Source organism: Pyxicephalus adspersus, chromosome 2, assembly GCF_032062135.1.
Source record: "Pyxicephalus adspersus chromosome 2, UCB_Pads_2.0, whole genome shotgun sequence".
NCBI lineage: Eukaryota > Metazoa > Chordata > Amphibia > Anura > Pyxicephalidae > Pyxicephalus > Pyxicephalus adspersus.
Window position 1 is genome coordinate 94,656,843 of NC_092859.1, and position 21,622 is coordinate 94,678,464.

General features: G+C 33.8%; 1 protein-coding gene across 2 annotated transcripts in view; it reads right to left on the minus strand.

The window, feature by feature from the left end:
* The window catches only part of TFEC (transcription factor EC), a 91,878-nt gene extending 75,126 nt beyond the window's left edge, over window positions 1-16,752 (minus strand). The window contains exon 1 of one of the 2 annotated variants that reach the window (XM_072401545.1): window positions 16,594-16,752. In XM_072401545.1, the coding sequence (XP_072257646.1) occupies window positions 16,594-16,719 (126 nt within the window). In that variant the 5' untranslated portion in view covers window positions 16,720-16,752. The remainder of the gene's footprint in view (window positions 1-16,593) is intronic. The other variant, XM_072401543.1, reaches the window with a different exon arrangement.
* Between the last annotated feature and the right edge of the window lie 4,870 nt (window positions 16,753-21,622).

The window sequence follows — 21,622 nt, forward strand, 5'->3', positions numbered from 1 at the left end:
CATTATGTAACACTATGTAACATTTAAATCTATTCTCTATGTGTATTAATGTTGTACATTGCAGTCGTCATTCTTTTGTTTTTGTTTTTTTTTTAACTTTCCTAAAAAAAAACCTGATTGGAACCATAAAAATAAATAAAAGCAAATTACCTGGTCTTTAGCAGGCTCTAAAATTATTTAAATCTAACCTCAGGTGTAAAATAACATACATTCAATGCCACTTTGCAACCCTAAGCCATGCTGTCATGATCTATTAAAAAAGAAGAGACTTGCTAAACTGAAACCTGCAATGTCTGAGATGCAGATCTTGGGTTTTTATTGGAGATGGTCACACTTGCTGATGATCAATCAAGTGTATTTGCTTAGCAGCACATGTCTGCTACTTACCCTGCTAATTCATTTGGAAGTGGTAAAGGTGTACTTACTGCTGACACAATAGGCCTGATTTATTAAAGCTCTCCAAGGAGAGGATGAGCTTTCATCGGTGAAGCTGGGTGATCCAGCCAACCTGGAATGGATCTGGTCCTGGATTCAAATCATTTGCTAGCGAATAGCAAATTACTTCGAAGAAATCCATTCTAAGTTTTCTGGATCACCCAGCTTCACTGATGAAAGTGTATCCTCTACAGCCTTGGAAGCCCAGTGTGTTTTATGTTATGTGTTACTGTTATTATGAGATTGCTTTTACCTAATTTCAACACATAACAACAAAGGACCAGAAGATTTTTTATTATGTCCTAATGATACACACAAAACCTTAAGCTTGAAAGAGGGTGTACTTTCTTTTTCACATGCCTCTACATAGTTAGGTGCCCATTTTTTTAAGTAGACACCAAAGTATTTAATACAGTGTGAAAATACAAAACATGTTTTACATAAATGTAATAAATCCCAAAAAAAATTTTTTTATTTTCTTTTAAAGGAATAGAGGGGTTTAACTAAGTAATGACTAATTTAAAAAATTGAACAACCACTCATACTCATGCTGAATGAAGAGATTGTTTCAAACAACCTCCAGAGGTGACAGCAAAGATAGATGCAAACACAGAGCCAGGCCATATTTGAGGAAACTGAAATGATCCTTAGTATAGGTAATGCATGAGCATTTTTCACTGCAGAGCTTAAAGTTTAGTGATTTTAGAGTACATTTAAAACCAATCTGAAGTCAAATTAAAACAAGACAATTGCTAAAAATAATCAGTATAAAGAAGCAAAGTGTCATGGGCCAAATGTGCTTGCACACTGCACTACAGTTCATTTTCTTACAACTATAGATTCAGCTGAAGGGTAGGATAATCAGGTGTGACACCCAAAAAGAAGAAATTACAAATAATAAAAACAAATAATTCCAGACTACACTTCCCACTGTTCTTGTATTTCAGTACAAACCATGTGGGTACATGAAGGGGCAGGACCCTGTAATACTTATATTCTTCACTTATCAACATGATTGCGCCAAGAATTTGCCTTGCTAAATTTGGTTTAATTTACCTTCATAATAAAATGGCTTTATATAGTGGAATAAATTAATTTAAACTTAAATATATATATGAAATTATTGAATTAAAGTAGTGTTAAACAAAAGCTTTAGCTAAAAGCAAATCATTATTTTTTTTTTCTCGGACAGCATTATGGCAGCCTATTCAAATTAATTCTTTTCATTTATGGGTACAGCTGGAACTATTGTGTTTATTGTTATCATTGTTATTATAATAATAACTGATACCTATTTATAACATAAATTTAGACATTTGTTAAATCTCACAAGCAGCAGACACTAGTATTTTAGGGCCCCCACCAAATTGTTCTCAGTCAGTCTAGGCAAGTTTATACTTATATACTTAATTATTTTCTTAATCATCAATTTTAACAAGATGTAAATACTATGATATCTTTGTTTTTACAGTGCCTATATAAAAAAAGGAGCTACAATAAAAAAATATTCTTTACTTACAGAATGCAGTTGACCTTAAAAAAACATATTTTTATTATTTTTTATTCCTAAACACTGAAATGATTTTTAAACAACAAGAACTCTTTAATCACTAGTAGTTCATGTTCCCAAATAGCTAGCTTCACGTGCGCAACAAACTAGATTTGTTAGTTGGATATTGCAGCACAATAGATCTTCAGTATTCTTGCACAGCTCTTCTTTTTATATTCACTTAGCTAATTATACACAAAGAATACGGAAATTAGCTTGAGAAGTTCATATTTAGATGGAAATGTTCATGCACACTATAAAAAACATTAATTTAATTTTTATATGACATGACTATCCAGTTAGTTCGGAAAAGAAAAATTATTGGGTGAAATAAAGGTGTGTTATAATGAAAAACTTTAAAACTTTTAAATTAAATATATATAAGTGTATATACTATTACATCTTGTTTGCAGATTTTATTGTGATCTATACCATGCAAGCTTTATTTTTTTTTGGCTAAATTAATTTAGGTCATAGTTCAGTGTGGTTAAGATAACCTTTATTAATTATTTATTTGTTTAAAGTTTCAGCAATATCAATGTAAAGAACACATTAGGCTCGATTTATAAATCAATTACTACCATTGATACACAAGGACCTGGAAGATTCGCAGGGGGGAATGTTTGAGAGAAACATTGTCTGCTTCGTGTTTTATAAATAGAATCTATTGTGTATATATATATAAAAATTCCCATGGAAAAATATGATGGAATTTGCCAGTTTTTTATGTAAATTAATCAATATATAGTAAATAGTATATTATAGTATAGCATTCTATTAAATGTGTTCAGTTTTGAACTCTATACATTCATCTATGTGCAGTTATCTAAGCAATAACATAACATTTTTAAGTATTACTAGCAATTTGAAACTTCTCAATAAAAAGCGTTGAAAAAAGAAGACAAAACCAAACAAAAGGTAAAAAAGCAAATTGTTGCATGCCATAAAACATGTACATTGTCTATTTTTTATCATTTTAAAACAAATAGCTTCCTATCTATAATTCGTGTTTATAATTAGTGTTCTATTCTTTGATTTTATTCTTATGAATATTATTTTACTAACTGTGTTAGACATATAAATTGTGTAAAAAAGATAGTAAGCCTAGGTATGTGCATACTTGGAGCAGCCAGCTTAATCAAGTGTTCATAATAAGGCTTCCATTCCATTCCTACATCCCAGTAAAAAAAGAAACGTTGAAGGGGTTAACAAATGTCTACCTTCCATTTTTAACATGGACATTCCAAACAGACACCATCATGTTTAATTACGCTCCTCCCAAGTTATATGAAGATTTTTGGCAATATGTTATGCCAAAACCATACAGAAGTACCGTAAAGTGCATGTATACAATTTTTAGATAGTAGGCAATAAATGATAAGACATACCTGTCCATACCAGCTGTATTCCAACATTGTGATGATGAGGTCCTTTGACAACCTAAAATGGTTCAGGTATGGTTTTAAACGTGTGCTCCTTACAGTTTGGTAAATACTTTCTCTTTTGTGGGAGTGTGATTTGGTTTCAAACTCTTTTCTTAGCCACCAGTCCAGTTACAATCATAGCTTTGTTGAAGTGTTGTGCTCTTACAGCTTAAACCTGTTGATAATGAACCTGAACCTATTATTTTGAGTCAATGAATTGAAAGAAATAGGGCAAAGAATGAAAGCCACAGGGCCAATTACCAACATTCTTTGATGTATTACTTGCTAGCACCCACCCAAATCACTTTGTGTCTTTGTCTTGATCCCCTCTGTTATTCATTAATTATTCTAGAAGGGTTAGAGTTCAGATAGCTAATTGCACAGACAGTCTTACTTGGTGGGGATTCTCCCTACACTGACACTTTACCCAACTGTGCCCAGCCACCTTGCATTAGGCCAATTAATACAATTCTTGGCATATTTGTACAGTATCCAAAACTCAGGTTAAAGCCTTGTCTGTAATGTTTTCAAAAGGACATCTAAAGATGTGAGTCAGATCGGAGAACCATCTCAGAAATAGTTCATGTTCATGATATTCTTTTACACAGATGCCCCATGCAGTTGGCCTTTCTAGCTTAACCCGATTATTTCTTTATGTATAAAAGAACTAGAACTCTGATACAGACTAGCAAATAATGAAAAAACTGAAACACGCAATTTGAATTTCTGTATGCTTTCTATACATTTATTAAGTATTGCATAAAATTACCAAGATTTGAGCAGCAAGAATAATAACAAAACAAAAGGATTGTTTGAAATGCAGTCCTTTGATGTCTCCATGCCCCTTCTTTATAGACATTGTAACCTTTACATTGCATTACAAATTTCAGTGCTCTAATAATTTTAGTACTTTTCTTACAATAAAAAACATTGAAAAATGTTCCTCTGAATCATCTTTATTAATAGAGATATTACCAAATGACATGCAATGTAGATTTTACTTGCCATGTTTTCATCAATTCCAATCTACAATATTGATATATAAGGTGCAAAGTTACATTTCCCCATGGTAATGACATCTCAATTGTATAGGATTCCCAATATTCTGATATTAGACAGTATGGTTCTGATTTATTAACGCTCACCAAGGCTGGAGAAGATATACTTTCGTCAATGAACCTGGCTGATCCAGCAAACCTGGGATGGATCTGGTCCAGGATTGAAAACATTTGCTAACAAAAAGCACATGACTTTGAAGAAATCCATTCCAGGTTTGCTAAATCACCCAGACTCACTTATGAAAGTGTATCTTTTCCAGCCCTGTCTGATATCAGAATATTAGGATGGACAATGTTTTTAGAATGTATGTACTAAAATGGTACGTTGTACCTATTCTAAATCATCAACCAAGTTTTGATGATCACCAGGCTCTCTGATCCCCTGATTACCCAGAAGAAATACACCTAAACTGGTTGGATCAAATGTAACATTTCTGATATTTCCAATATTCAAACAGGATACCTAACTATTTCATACACTGTTGTGTAATTTATTATATACATAAAAAGTATTCACTTTCCTATGTTTCATGCCAGGAAGAGGCCATAAACCTCCAATCATGCTACAGAAATGTATGACTGCATTTTATGATTACTTCCTAAATGCTGTCCTATTTTATGCTTTATTCCTTTCTTTAAATCACTTGTATGCAAAGCTAAATGGGGTCTGCCCGAGTATCTAATTTCGTGTGTTAGCTTCACAAAAAGTAAACTTATGCATGACCATAAAAAGTTCCTGGACATGATGGTAAACAGGTTTGGCAACATAGCTCCTTAAAGTTCTTCTCTGAGGATAGACATTATAACAGTAGGAATGGGCAATGATAACATTATACTAAGGGCATGGGCCTCCAAAAGTGGACTTAGTCTGCAAAGGGTGATGTAGAAGCTTAACCCTTGAACAGGGTCCACAATTTAGTTGTTTTGGACACCTTTCTTAGCAAGTACACACAACAAGATTCTCTATAGACCAAGCACAATATTGTAATATATTTCAATGTACTAGCCCCTATACGTGGTTGATGTTTTTTTTACTTATTAGATTTTTTTCTTCATTTTCACATGGTGATCCTGCAGGTAACACACTTCTTGTCCTGGGCTGACAATGTTCACATACAGTAATGTATCTGTGGGAGGTATATGTTGTCAGCCTAGGAACGACTATCAAACACCCCCCTCTTTTCAGTGGAGGTTGTCTGAAGTCCACCTAAAGAACCGGGATCAATGTTAACTAATAGGAGTGCACAGAGGCAGACTGCTCATGAAGTTGTCCACTTACATAATAATGTCTATAACAATTTTTTTTTTTAATATATTTAAAAGATCATAATCGTAAAGACAATTATACTAATTAGTCTATGTACACAGTAACATGCACCTACACTTTCAGTAAGTCAGAAGAGTAGAAAAACTATTATTGCTTCAGTGGGAACCATGCATGAACTTCCCTTAATCCAAAATGTTTCATTTCCTTATGCTTTGATACTAATGTAGGCTTAATTTTCACATAACTGGAAAAGGCTGCAGGCTTCACTCAATTAGCAATAATAGGATTAAAACATTGCTCTGGGACAGAATATTTAGACAGAACAGTACATTTAAAAAAAAAAAATATGCATTTCTGAAAATATGATAGACAATAAGAGTTTTTGACTTCAATAAAACCAAAATTTTTTTTATCTTTTTTTTTCTTATGTTTTTGCAATCCATATATCAATAGAATTCATAGAGTTGTAAAGTATAGTGCATATGTTGTATTTAATTTGTTTTATCAGTGTCCGGGAGACCCCACTACATGATAAATTTAAATCCACAAAAGCACTTAGATACCAACAGCTTGCTGAGGCTGGATTCACATCACAATAATTGAATTTGTGTTTGTATTGATCATTAGCATGACGATCAGGTTTTTTTTTCAAGTTGTTTTTTTTTTACATCAATGCCAAATACATTGTTTTTTCTTAATGTGTTGTTTGTGTGTGTTTTTTTTTTTTACATTTTAAAGTGTCTAGAAACCATTGCATGCATATTTAAAGCCAAAAATATTTTTGGGATATAAAGATTTTTTTTCTGATTTTTTTCCTCCTGTATTGTATTAGGGAGATGTCCCCCTTGTTCCTGTCACCTAAACAGATGTCCTTCTTGGAACACTGGAAGATTTCACCTATACCCCAATTCCAGTCATCACTGTAAAATACTAGATTTCTCAACACTTTCTGCTCTACTTCTGTAACCTTTCTGTTTCCACACTTTCTAATGCCATCCTAAAAAAGGTTTTACCTAAAGTGTACTTAAACTCAAAAAACACCAGGAGGTAGTACTAACTGACAAAAGAGACATGCAATGTTTTTTTTGTCCTTAAAAAATTACTCTAGGCTCCTGGTGGCTTTATGTTTAAGCTCCACACCGTATGTCATTGCCGCAAACAGAGCCAGCCACCAAGGAAAAGGTATCTCCTGTGAGTTACATCATCCAATGGCTGTCTTCATTGAAGTCCTCCAAGGAGCTAACAATGTACATGCGCCTTCCAAGGATGCAGTTATGACAAGTTTTTTAAAAATAAAGTATTATGATTTGGTTTACTTTCCTTTTTTATAAAGAAAGGGAATTGTTTCCTTTCCTGTCCCCTGTCTCTGCTGATTATGGAATGCCTTTGCACGTATTATGGTAAAACGAGTAGTTTAGATACACCTCAACTTCTATGATTTTTTTCAATAATTATTTTTTTCTGTTTACATCTGCATTAAAAAAGAAATATTTATTTGCAGTTTTTCCTATGACCATACTCTTCTTTTTATTGCCAGATTTACTTGCTTTCTTATATAAATATTTGTGAATTTGATTTCTATGTTGATGTTTAAGTATTACTCAAGACCATTTGACGGTAGGTAAAAATGACATTTTCAGATGCTAAAATGAAGGCGATATAAGATCATTATAGAAAATGCTTTGTATAAATCATTTTATATATTAAAACACCTGTTTTGAACATTAGAGCAAGGCTTAATTATTTCTATAGCTTTCTAACCACCTCATCAGCACTCATCAGTATAAATACCAAAGTCCAATGCACATTTATTTAGTGAGCCAAACCAAAATCAAATGCTTGGTTATTATCTGTCAGGTCAACAGAAGAAAAATGTTAAGACCTTCAGATTATCTGGGGTATTTTGTAAGTTTTGGGGTAAATGACAGTCTTTGTGAAGATTAAGTCATTTAGCTCATAGTAAAATCCATTCCTGCATTAATCCTTGTCCCAGCCATCTTAGTACCACAAAATGCCACACAACCTTTCAGACAATTGCTCACTTATGACCTGATCCTTGACCTCCAGGACCAACTTCTCCCTGGGAAAGAGCTAATTCTTCTCTTTGGATAAATATTTGTCAAATTTAGTCTACATTTTCTAGAGACATCAGTCAGCCACATAGGTAATACAATCCACATCAATTTTTATCTATATATACATATACACATCTCTTTTTTAAGATTTCATAATACAATGTTTGGAATAAATATAATTTTAAATGTGTGCGTTTTGCTTTTACCATATATGTAAATCAAGATTCAGAATTGAATTTGTTTTTTTTTTATATAACATAAACAAGGTTTAATACCACTCTAAAACAAAGGGTTTAAACCACTGATCACTAGAAATGGTTTGCTTGGCCAATTTTAGAAATCTTGAAAAGTATAGGTAAAGTGAAGTGAACCCATTTTCCTCTTCTGTTCAATTTTAATTGTGCTGGAAAAACAGGTGAATTTTTATGCTAAATAAGAAAAAATTGTGTTTGTTTACCTGCAACTCATTTCTGTAATATCACTTAACAGTCACAAATAGTAATTTTCTCATTATGGCACAAACATTCGCCTGTTTTTTCAATTATTTTCAATTCAGGAGTAGCAGCTCCAGCACTAAATTGTATACCCATTTGAGAACTGGACGGATGGGTACAAGCTCGTAGTTAAGCAGATATTTAAAGGATGAGGTTCAGATGTTTGGGAGGTGTTGAAAATTGTGAATCTGTTTGCGTACAGCTTAACCTGTGTTTACATATGTTGTACACAGCAAAGATACATCATCTGGAGCAATCATAGAAAATACCCATACTGGGGACACTTTATCACACTGAACCCACAATTTGAAGTTCTCAGGACTGTGCTAGAATCAAAGGTATCTGCAGCTTCCGTCCGAAATCAAGTTTTTTTTTTGGATGTTGCCTTCCTCTTTATCTTCACCACTGTTCACCTCATTACTCTTCACTGATTACCACGTCCTGAACAACATCATAATCATTGACTGACCCTACCCATAGTATTTCAAAAGTTTGACGCCAAGTTCTTGCCTACCAGCTACTTTCTGAAACCTGTTTTTTTTGGAATTTCACTACCACCAACACAACCACCAGCACTTCTACCACCACCACAAAGAACCGCATTAAGGCCAAGACAGTGAATAACTAGTGTGCAGGGTCCAGTGAGTTTCAGTGATCTTCATATGTCCAATGATCCAACTATCTTCCATGATAACACTGCTCAGAAATGCTTTCAAATATCTCAGGTCTGAATTTAGCATTTAAGATGATATAAGTCTGTGGTCCGTGTATTTAAATACACTAGGTCCGGTTTTGCCACTAGGCTTAGTTTGCTAAAATGCTCTTAAACTAAACTGGTCCTCTCCTTACAGATGTCAACCAAGTAACAAAAGTAGTAATGGTTTCCATTTATTCTGTTCTCTTGGGTGAACCCTAGCATGGAATTACATTGTTCATTGCATCCATTTTAGCTGGGAGTGAAGCTGAATGTACAATGGGTAGGATGTAACTAGTTCTGCCCTATCCCATTGAACATTTAATTTTCTTATACTGCTTGGCTACCCTAGCATGCATACAATGGCCATTTCACTTGTAGCTGAGTGTACTATACTATATTACAATTTTACTAGAAGCCTTTTAAAATAAATCTGTTATGGGAGATTGGAATACAGGGCTTTTGTGAGGTTTAAATAAAATGTATTTCTTTTTAAATACCACATTGTATGTTTATATTTCATGGTAATCAATTATCTAAATAACACCAGTTAATATACCAGGTAATATACTTTATTCAAACCTTCATAAGTTATATATAGTAAAATATGGGTAACAGAAAAAGACTTTTTATTCTCACCAGTCCCACTGTCAAAGCTGTCAATGTTAACAGGATCCCACAGTATTAATAAAAATCTGCCACGTGAAGAATCTTTGGCATACGACTGTGTCCTATAGTGACAGCAATCGGCATATAGAGCTTACAGGTGGACATAGGCATTCAAAAGACAACTGTAAGTGTGAGAAAAACATTTTTCAGTAAGTGGCATTGCTTGTATAGAAATTATCTGTAGCACAGTCAGCATAGAAGGCTGAGTTATGGAGGATTTTTATTCTTTACATAATTTAGTTTGTGGCCGTGTCTCTTTGAAATCACAAGTAGACAGACACTTATTTAGTCTACCTCCAATACCTCCAATATTTATTACCACCTGGAGAGTGAATAGTCAACACCTATATTATCTGGATACTATACTTGGATTTAAATGAACACCAAAATGAAGAATTTAAAATTCTCACAAGGATAAAAAAAAAATGAAGATTAGTAGACGCAGCGAGAGGTTGTATATCAGCAATGTGGTGACCAATAGGAAACAGAACACCTGGAATGGATCTGGTCCAGGATTCAAAACATCTCTGTCCGGATTTATATGTCTAAAAGGTAAATTGTTTCTCATAAAAATGTGTTTTACAGTATATTATAAATTTATGAGTATATTAAAGTTTGAAACAAAAAATCATGTCGAAATAATAAAAATAAAAATATTTTTTTTAAATAATTTTTTTTTAAATATATTTTTAAAACTTAAAAAAAATAAATAAATAATATACTCATACTAATATAATATACTGTAAAATATATGTTAATTAAAGACAATGTACTGCTAGATATAAAAAACCACTGTATTGCATTCAATACAGTCATTTCGTATTGAATGCAATACAAAATAATTTTAAATTCCCGTCAACTCCCCAGTGACTCATCAGATGCGGAAGATGCCGGCCGGAGGATACGAGAGGACGGAGATCGCGAAGAAGGATGCTGGCCAGGTAAGGTTCTATATACTACTGTTTTTCATTGTTTTAGCTACTTTAGGTTACCACTTTAAACATCTTTTTTTTTACCCTGAGCAAAACTTGGGGTTACCGCTGGGGAGGTTAAGAAATCCATTCCAGGTTTCCTGGATCACCCAGCTTAACTGATGAGAGTGTATCCTCTCCAGCTTTGGAGAGCTTTATTAAATCAGGCCCAGTGTTTCCACATAACCCACAACAGGCATGTACACCAGCACTGTATTAAAGTAAACAGCACATTGGTATACAAACTAAAAATAAAGTCAAGACACATGAGGTAGCACTTTGGTGGGAGGATTTGGCTGGAGTCATATCCATATGACCATTGAAGATGGGTGCATTCAGTATATTCTCTGACAATACACAACAGACACTAATAGTAAAATATAATTTACTAGGTAACATTTTAGAGGCTGCACCCTGTTGCTTTATTTATCTGTATTGTATTGCAGCTTGTGTTTGATGTTGTTATGTAACTAGAAATACTGCAGTGAGCCATAGAACTAGAATTAGTGGATAGACCCATCTGAAATAATTGAAAAACCTTTTGAAAGACCTGTCACATTTCTGCTGAAATATATCAATAATGATTATGAGCTTTCACACATAAACACAGCTTTCTACTTCATTGAACAAGAAAACTTGCTGGCACGGTTGTCCAAAAATAGCATGAATACATAAGATAAAAGTCAAGTAAACTAGAGATTACATGTAACTGTCAGTCCTTTAACCTGAAAGGCCAAATGAAATCATTAACCACAGCTTGACATACAGCCTGCTCATATTCTCATTTTTTCTCCTATTGTGTGCTATTTGTGCATTGAACTTCACACGGCTGCATGATTACAACATTCTATACAATTAGCTGGTTTATAGCACTTTGGAAATTGTAACATCACACACATTAAAACAAAAAAAGAAGAAAAAAGCTAAAGAAACATCAACACAAGTCAACAAAATAATCACCAGTGCCCTCTAGTGTATTTTATACAATATTACAGGTGACAAGTTTGTTCCCATTTATATTCTATGCTGACACAATGGTCTTGATTTAACAAAGCTCTTCAAGGCTGGAGAAGATACACTTTCATCAGTGAACCTGGGTGATCCAGCAAACCTTGAATAGATCTGGTTTAGGATTGCAAACATTTGCTAACAAATAACAAGTTACTTTTAAGAAATCCATTCCAGGTTTGCTGGATCACCCAGGTTCACTGATGAAAGTGTATCTTTTCCAGCCTTGGAGAGCTTTAATAAATTAGGTCCAATCACAGGGGCATGATATATCCTAATATTTTTTATAAGTCAAATGTCAAAATATTTTTGTAAATGTCAAAATGTTTAACTTATTTCTACCCTTTCAATATTTTAATTAATATATAAGCCCTAATTGGTATTATTTATATAAAGTTGCAATTTATATTATTTCCATTGGTATATTAATACTGTTGATTCTGTGGAGCCAAATGGTTGACAATGACATGTAGTATACCATATTTTGATATAGTATTAAATCTAAAGTACACTATATGACATTTAAATGCCTCTATATAATACCAAAGTTTTCTGCCATCCCTGCTCTATTGATTTAACTAATTACTTTTCTAAATGATCATAACCAAATAAAAATATTAGAAATGACGCAGTGCGTTATTTTAACAACAATATTAACATGCCACAGGTATCATAAAATATTATTTACCTTCCTTGCTGTTCCAATGATCTCCATTTTGTAACCATGCCCAGTGGTTTTAGCAGGTTGTAACAAAAAATCCCTACCAGATTCTTTTCTTACTGTGCATGGGCACCAAAACTCATTTCATTATTGTCATATTTATAGTTGCTTCTATCTATCTACAACTCACCTTCACAAATGAAAAGACCACTTTTTGTATACATAGTAATACGACTTAGGCATACCTGATATTATAGTATACATATGCAATATCACTAAATTCCTTTCTAAGTGTTAACATGTTAACCCAGTGTTTTTCTACCTTTTTAACATGGAGGAATTCTTGCAACAATTTTCAGTTGTCCAGGGAACCCCTGCAACAATTACTATATCCACATCTCTTAGTATCCTAAAGTGATGATTAGGGGGAAGAATTCCCACATATTTGGCCTTTAGGAAGAATGTCACCCTTACAGATAAGCAAAAAAATGACTGGAATCTGTTAAACTGACCTGAGAGTCACAAACTGCTCAAACATTTCCTAAGGAACAACTAGCAAACTCTGGAGGGTTAAACGGAGCCTGGGTTGAGAAACACAGTATTAACCAGTAATTTCAAAAATAATTTCCAAACAAATCTGTACCAAGTTCCTGTTTGGGAACATCTTTTATGGTATGGTAAGTTCCTTCTGGAGACTACATGCAGACCTACAGACCAGAGTTTGGACTAAGTCATCACCCTTCAGGTCCAAGTCGAGTCCTAAGTCAATGACACCAAGTCTCAAGTCACCAAGAATTCTTCCAAGTCGAATCCCAAAGTCAAGTCACTCCATTTATCCCCATTTGTCCCCATAAAGAAACAGAGCTCCGATCCTGTTCTTGAGCACGGGATTGCATTCTAAGTCCACAGCTTTCTCTGCTGACAGCTGAAGGGGGAAGGGAGGAAGGCAGTGAGGTTTCTGTAACATTCTAAATTTTCTCCTCTGACAGCTGAAGGAGTGGGGGGGGGGGGGGGGGCTGTGTAACAGAAGCCTCACTGCCTTCCTTCCTTCCTTCCTTCTTCAGCTGTCAGCAGAGAAAGCAAGTCACGGGTCGATTTTCAAATAGCTGGGGAAATCCCCAAGTCGAGTTGCAAGTCGTTTGACTCGAGTCCAAGTGGCGCGACTCGAGTTCCAACCTCTGCTCCAGAGACACGTTAGGCAGGCATTTTACATATTGGCACCACTAAGAAATCAAGCCAGAGCAATTATGCATGGCCAACACTGGAGTACAAACATGTAGACAACATATGACTGAAGGAAATCAGCAACAATGATCTACAAAAAAGTGGATGCAAAATGTCAATTTTTCATGAATACATTCACAAATACCAATTCTTTTTGAAACAGGATTTTTCAAAAATCACTGGGTTACCTATGTATAGTAGTATACAGGGAAACCAAGATCTGTGCACAGAATACTATTGTCATAACCATATTAAACTGGTATTACAACACTTGGATATGAGAATAAAAAATACAGGAGCACCTTAATTCCAAAAACATGCAATGGCTTTTCCCTAAACCTGACCTTAGACTGTGTTAATAACAAGAGTATGGTAGAGACATTAGATTGTGAGCCCCTTTAAGGGACAGCTAGGGACATGACTATGGACTTTGAAAAGTGCTGCGTAATATGTCAGCGCTGTATAAATACTGTGTAATAATAATTTTTCACCTAGTGGGATCTAAAAAAATTAGAAATGTACCAACAATTTCAATGAAAGCCAATTATTTGCTCTGATGTACAGTACCTAGCACATGACTATCGCTTATCACTTGCCTAAAAATAAAGGGATAATAATGAATATACTAGTTTCTCGAAAATAAATATATTTCAATATGGAAACAAATGTTTATTTGGCTTTTAGCTATTGTGTATATTTATTCTACACAACAAGAAATAAAAAATAGTAATACTCAAAACTTCTCTTTGGTAACGTAGTTGTGAGGAATTCATTCCTTACCCCCTTATGATTTTCATATAAACAAAAGTCGTGTTTTTGTAAACCCTACTTTAAAAAAATGTACTGCGATCTATTAAAATTCCAAAAATGAGTGCTAAGCCATTGCCCCCAGGGACTAGAACTAGACAACCCTGCTATATATAAATAGAAATGGAAACATAGTTGCATATCTAAAAAACACCTAATGTTTTTTTTTTATTAATAAAATATTTAATAAATATTTTGCTCAGTTTTCAGAAACAAGTTAATGGTATAGGTATGCAGAGACATCTATTGGCCCAGTAGAATTGTCAGGATGCACACATCTTTTATATATATATTTTTCCTTTGGCTATGGCAGCCCACCTTCTTAAGCAAGAACAACTTCCAAAATTATCAAAACTAGGTCATGTAGGTGAAACAGCCTGTTCTGTGATCCTTTAAATACAAAAGGGAACAATAAGTATAAAGCCTACAAAATGGTGCAGACATTGAAAGGATGTGGACAATCGGAAAAATGCTTTCACAAAAATGTAATACAAAGACACAAAATGATTAAAGTTCAAGACAGCATTGTTGAGTTTGAAGATCTATGTTAGCCCCAATACAATGTGTTCATTAAAGACTGTTCTTTAGAAGTACAGCATTTATAAGTGTGTGTTGCAGTTTGAGTCCTTGTTTTCCTATTTTCGTTTACGTCTTGTTATCAAAATTAAATTGGCACAGGACCCCAGCACTTAAGGTCAATACTGAATTCAGTAGAATAAAATATATATGACTGCATGAGTTGAGCTTTATGAGTTCTGTTTATCCTGTCCCAAATGTAATTTAGCAACAAGTCTTGACAGTTAGGGATCTATTTGTAGTTTTCATCAAAGATTCGCCTAACTTTTACCTAAAATTAACAATTGTTCACTTTTGATTTATTGGCCCTGATTTATCAAAGCTCTCCAAGGCTGGAGAGGATTCCTGTCATCAGTAAAGCTGGGTGATCCAACAAACCTGGAATGCATCTGGTCCTGGATTCAAAACATTTGCTAACAAATAGCAAATAATTTTGAAGAAATCCATTCCAGGTTTGCTGAATCACCTAGCTTCACTGATGAAAATGTATCTGTTCCAGCCTTGGATTTATTAAATTAGAGAATGGAATTAGAGAATGTTTGAATTAACTTAAATTAATTATTCAAACATTTTTTTCATCCAATGTGCAACATGTGTACATTTTGGTAAAAGTTTGGTAACCTTGTGTGAACATATTTATAACTAGATATCTTAGTGTTACTGATTGTAAATACTGGACCAGATCCATTCCAGGTTTGCTGGATCACCCAGCTTCACCCATAAAAGTCTATCTTCTCCAGCCTTAGAGAGATTTATTAAATCAGACCCAACTTTGCATAGGTTTTATTTAGGTGATGAAGTTTTTTTTCAAAAGCTGAAAACACACTAGTTCATTGACCTATGGCATTAGACCAGCATTTACATTTTTAAGCCAGATCAAATCCTGTTTGTTTTTAATTTTGTCCTTCTTACTCTGTTGTGCTGGGAAGTTATTCAAAAGTGCCTTTTAATGCACAATAGTATTATACTGTACATGACTAATAAAACATTAAGATTATACTTCAAATAAAAATATTATTTAGCAGCTAAAAGGGTTACACTAAGATTTTGGAAGGAAAACTAGCAAGAAAATAACCATTAGGGATATTGTAATAAAATAACACATACGAATAGTAGAAAATAGGAATAGGAATATAAATAAATGGAAGACCCTGGGTAATCCAGCAAACCTGGAATGTATCTGGCCTTTGATTGAAAACATTTGCAAACTAAAAGCAAATTATATTTATTCCAGGTTGGCTGGATCACCCAGGTTCATCTATGATAGTCTAACTTCTCCAGTCTTGGAAAGCTTTAATGAATCAGGTCGTATGAGTCATATCAACAGTTGAAGAGTAAAAATCAGGAGTTCAATGGACATAGAAAGAAGCTGAGCAAAAGTTTGTGGATCATGGAAATGCAGATCGCTAATTGTCTGCCATCATCTCCAAACAAATTATTTTCTTTACTCCTAATTTATTTTATATTTAGCAGAATACCATACTGGGACAAAGCTAAAAAAGTTCAATGGGTTTTATTTTTTAATCTTTACTTTGGACACTTCTTCACTAAATTGTATATGTTCACTTTAGACATAGGATAAAAGTAAAATATAGTAATATACAACATGACTAGTAGAAGACATGTACAGAACTACAAATATATGCAATACCAACAATAATAAATATATAAATAACTCTACCTGCAACCACGGACACATGACTTGGTGATTTTCTAAATACCCTTCAGAATAACTTTGCCACATGGAGGCTTGTGGAGAATACATGTGCCATTGGCTTTCACCGCTTTCATGCTGATATTCTGTCATTTGCTGTTGTTTTAATAGTTTTCCGATGAATTGTTGTGCTTCAGTGCCCATTTTATCTCTGTTTGTTTTTCATCTTTTGTTACTGTGCTAAAGCCTAGTGTCTGTAAAAACAAACACAGAACAAAAAAAATCTCATTAGGAAATACAACATAAAATATTCATGGCACATTGGATGGAGAATAAAGAAGAAAAAGTGTATCAGTATCATTTATGGCTATTGAAAAATATATATAAGAAGATAAACTAACACAGCACAAAATCACAGGAGACGAAACAGTTGGCATTCAGTTAACAATCATGTTTTTAGGGGTGGAGGTTTAGCTTACTTTGTTATCATAAGGTAAGACATTTACTAGTCTGCTGGTATTAAGTACAAAGACAAGAAAAATGTGGACAGTTTTGATCCTCAAAAGGTGACTGCTGGGTCTGTGTTTTCTGTTCACCCACTCTTCCTCTCAGTGTGCATGTACGATACATTAAAATATGTCAAAAAGAAAGACAATTGCTGTCAAATATGTTTCAGTTGAAAGTCAAAATTTCCAGCTGCTTTGGCGCCAAAGTGAATGCAATCTCACTAACAAAGTGTACCATGTTTCTGTATGGATAAAAGTTCAGATCCTCATTAAAGTAGAAACAAACACTCAAAATAGGAACAACTGACAGCTAGAAAAATGCACTCTATTCAGCTTCCGACCCTCACAAGTGGCATAACAGGAATCGGATACATAGTAAGCAGGATCTCCAACACTAATGAACAAAAAACATAATGATTTGAAATGCATGCATCTAAAATTCACTCATTTTTCAATTGAAAGAACCTTGAGAAAATAATAGACCCAATCATACAAATAAATCAAACAATTGATGTTCTCTAACCAAAACTCAACTGCATATTAGAAGATGTTCTATACATTTATTGTTGTGAAAAGATAAAAATAAATAAATAAAAAAGAAACTAGATTCAAGGGAAGAAAGGCTGACAGCGTTCTTTGTTATACAGTCTGCTTTTCAACTGTTTGTTTCTGAATTAGATTTCTAGTGTCGTGTAATGAACAGTGAACGGCGTATTTGTATGACTTTAAAAAGACAACATCCGTAATAAAAAATATAATTGTACATTGCTCTGCTGCTACTGTAGACAAAACAATATTAAAAGAAAAAATATTATATAATGCAGCCAGCATTTGCCAATCAAAGGAAAACTTTTCTATAACAAAAAAAATACTGTACAGGAATCATTTGCCAACATTTGAAAAGATATGATGTACATGATATACCTCTTGCATAAAAAGAAGCAAAAACCTCTTCCAAAAATGTGTCATTCCTTGTCTAAATCATTGGGCCTGGTATATTAAAGTTATCCAAGTCTGGAGAGGATACACTTTCATCAGTGAAGCTGGGTGGTCCTGCAAACCTGGAATGGATTTCCTAAAAGTCATTCACTATTTGTTATCAAATCCTTTCAATCCTGGACCAGATCCATTCCAGGTTTGCTGGATTACCCAGCTTCACTGATGACAGAGAATCCTCTCCAGCCTTGGAGAGCTTTAATAAATTAGTCATCTGCCTATCTCCTCCTCCAAAAATCTGTCATTCTTCCTCTCAACCTTCTTCTCTTTGTCACCTTCCTAACTCCTCCTTTATATCACCCACATGGCTCCTCACACTTCTCACACATAATTATCTCTTCTCTTTATCAAACATTCTACCAGTTCTCTTGTCCTCCGCAAGGTTTCTCCTGACACATGTATTATTCTCACACATTATCTAATTTATGCTATAATAATCTATCATGTATGTTATAATAATAATAATAATAATAATAATAATAATAAATATTTTTAATACATATTGTTTCTAATGTCTATGTTTTACTTTATACCAGTGCTGACTCTTTAGCGTTGTTATGCAAACAAGCACATTTGAATACTCATTAGAAAAAAGAGGAATGTTTTAGAGATTTCTAAATCTCCTTTGTTGTTACTCTTTATTTCTTTTTGACATCATTTTGCACTAAATACCCAATATGCTGCCATGGCTCCTAAAACACAAAGTAGAGAGTACTGGCATAGTGGCTGAGCTAATAAAGGAGTAAGGATGAACAATGTAGGTACTTAGCAAACTTGCTTTGAAGTAAATTTCATACAAGTAAAGGGAAATTTTACGTTTTCCAGATCTGAACATAAAAGCTTGTGATTGTGTGGTGGTGATATTTTTTTTTTTGCCAAAAGGCAAAAATGTATGGTGACATGACCAAATAAATTCAGCCAAATTCTTATCTGTCAAAGCAAACTCTATATATAATAGTTAGAAATCTTGCTCAGGTTTCATCTGTCAAGAAGTGTTGCATATGAGAAACTCTGCCAAATGGGAGCTAAAATATTTGACTGTAAATCAAAGGCATATTTCTTTGGCTTTACAGATACTTCTTGAGTACTGTGAGGTGGATGCAGCAGGTTCTGGGCGATCCTTGCGGCAACTGATAAAACATGGAGATGTTTATATGACAAAGAGACAAAGGAGCAATAGAACAAGAAGAAACCTATAATGGTTCTCCTCATCCAAAACCATTTTTGGATCAAAATGACCTCTTAGAAGATAATGTCATCTGTTCTGCTAGTTGGCAAATGCTAGTTGGCAAATAAAAAAGTCTGCGAGATTACAGTATGTTACTATCCATTTCTTTAGGACAAAATAAACAAGTGCTGGTCTCTAAGCCATGCAGAATCTGTGAAAATATCACCCCTGCATAGACATGGCTTGTGGCAGACTAAATATATTATATATTATTATAGATGTAATATATATATATATTATTATAAACTCTCCATTTATTGGACTGATCTATTTTTTTCAGGCTGAGCTAAGAAGCTCAGTTCTGAGGAAACAAAAATGTTCATGCAATAATGTTGTCTTGTTTATTGCTGATGATGGTTTGAGGCCTAAACTTTATACTTCCTTTATTATGATTAGTAAATGTAGCAGCATAGTAGGAGTTATGGTAACCCAAGGAGAAATATCTTCAATGAAGTCTTCCATGTAAAACCTAAAATTAGATTTTAATATAAAAAGTCAAAGACTTATCAGCATTCCTTTGTAATGCCTGAACTGGGAATATGCCATGTTCTTAAAATAAGTTAAGATTCATATTGAACATTTTTAGTACCAAATTGTGAACTCAATAAAAGTATGGCCTTTGTGACAACATGCTTTGTTCTCAGGGCTGAACAGTATGCAGAAATCGTACATTTGACCTTTGCCACCTGAGGTTCTGAATTATTTCTGTCAAATAGAGAGGACTTATGTTTTTCTTAAGATATAGTGGACATGAAGACATTCTTGTTATCTCCATGTCAAGTTACTCATATAGTTACATTAACCATCATATCTTTCATGAATTATAATCCAACAAAACATTTTAAGACCTCTTACTCATAATGAGCTCTTTCCTTTAATAAAAGTCAGCCATATCAATGGAAATGGCTTGGGTTTATTTTCTAACGATCAAATGCTGTCATTATAAAGAATTTTATTTTACAAAGAAAAGTCATAAATGAACTCTTTCTTTTTTTCTCTCTTTATAAGTTATACTTTGAAAGAAAAATAATAAAAAAAACCTATAAGGGCGCTGATACTGGGACTTCTCTTGACATTTGCCTCTGGGAGTTTTCAAGTATTATTGTACAGACAGAAGGTCCTTGAGAGCATGACACCATTAACAGCTGAAATCACAGAGAGGTACATATATGCAAAACCATTCTTTCCTGCATTAAAGTAGCACGGTGATCATAACAATGTTGTCTCAAATAGTGACATATAGCACTGACAAAATCTAGTCATTATATTTTTTACCTAACAATAGTTTTAAATGTTATAGTCTACAAAAAGTATGCAAATTTATGTTTTAAATGGCTTATTTGAAGAACATTGTTATTAACTAGCAAAGAATATTAATTTATATAGTCATGTAAAAATGTGGATGTTTTAAGTTTTTCACATATTTTAACAAGCAAACATTCTGGAGTATATGGGCAAATATACTTAAAGGCAACTAGAGGAATGTACTTTAATGTGATTGAAAAGTATTAGGAAAACGTGATGTACAAAGCTTTAATTCTTTGTAAACAAATATGTCTTACTTTCTGTTTAACGTTGTGCTAATAAATGTTTGTGTACACATCAGCTTTCAGACAGTTACTTAGGCCATGTGTGGGTGTATTACTTTTAGCAGGTAATTGTAGCAGCCACATTTTCATAACTATACTGCTAGATTTTAAACACTTCCCACACATAAAGGTGACATTGTACTCAAATAAAAATACAAGTAACATTTGTGATTTAACACACATTTCTGTAAAGTATAGTATATAAAATATAGTTGATAATATCATTTTTAAAGATGTCCCCAGTTGATCTTTTATTATTATGTGCAAAACCCAAAAACATAGGATTGTAAGAAAAAATGCTGGGGTCACAAAGACATATGGGGCATGCCCCAAGTGAAAACATTTTTTAAAAATGGGATTTTCATTAATTTACTGTACACATTTCTACACAGAAAACCTATTTAATTGTATAGTGCTGGCTGCAACTTAAGGAGACATATGTAACAAGTTAATACACATATCATTCCAAAGCATTGTTGGAGTGCCTTAAAGCTGTAGGTGGGATCACCTGATATCATACCATGCTTTTGTCTATGTATTACATCTGGTTGCCCAGGAAAAGCAGGGTAGATAGTGTGTGCCCCCTCCTATCTATTCCACACCTATAGGAGCCTGGATGGCCAGGTAAAGAGGGCAGGGATCGCATGCTCCCCATTCTGGACATACCAGGTATGCTCCCTTAGTGATGGCTGAAACTCTCAGTGAATTTTGCAAATATTTTTTTTACAGTGCTAATG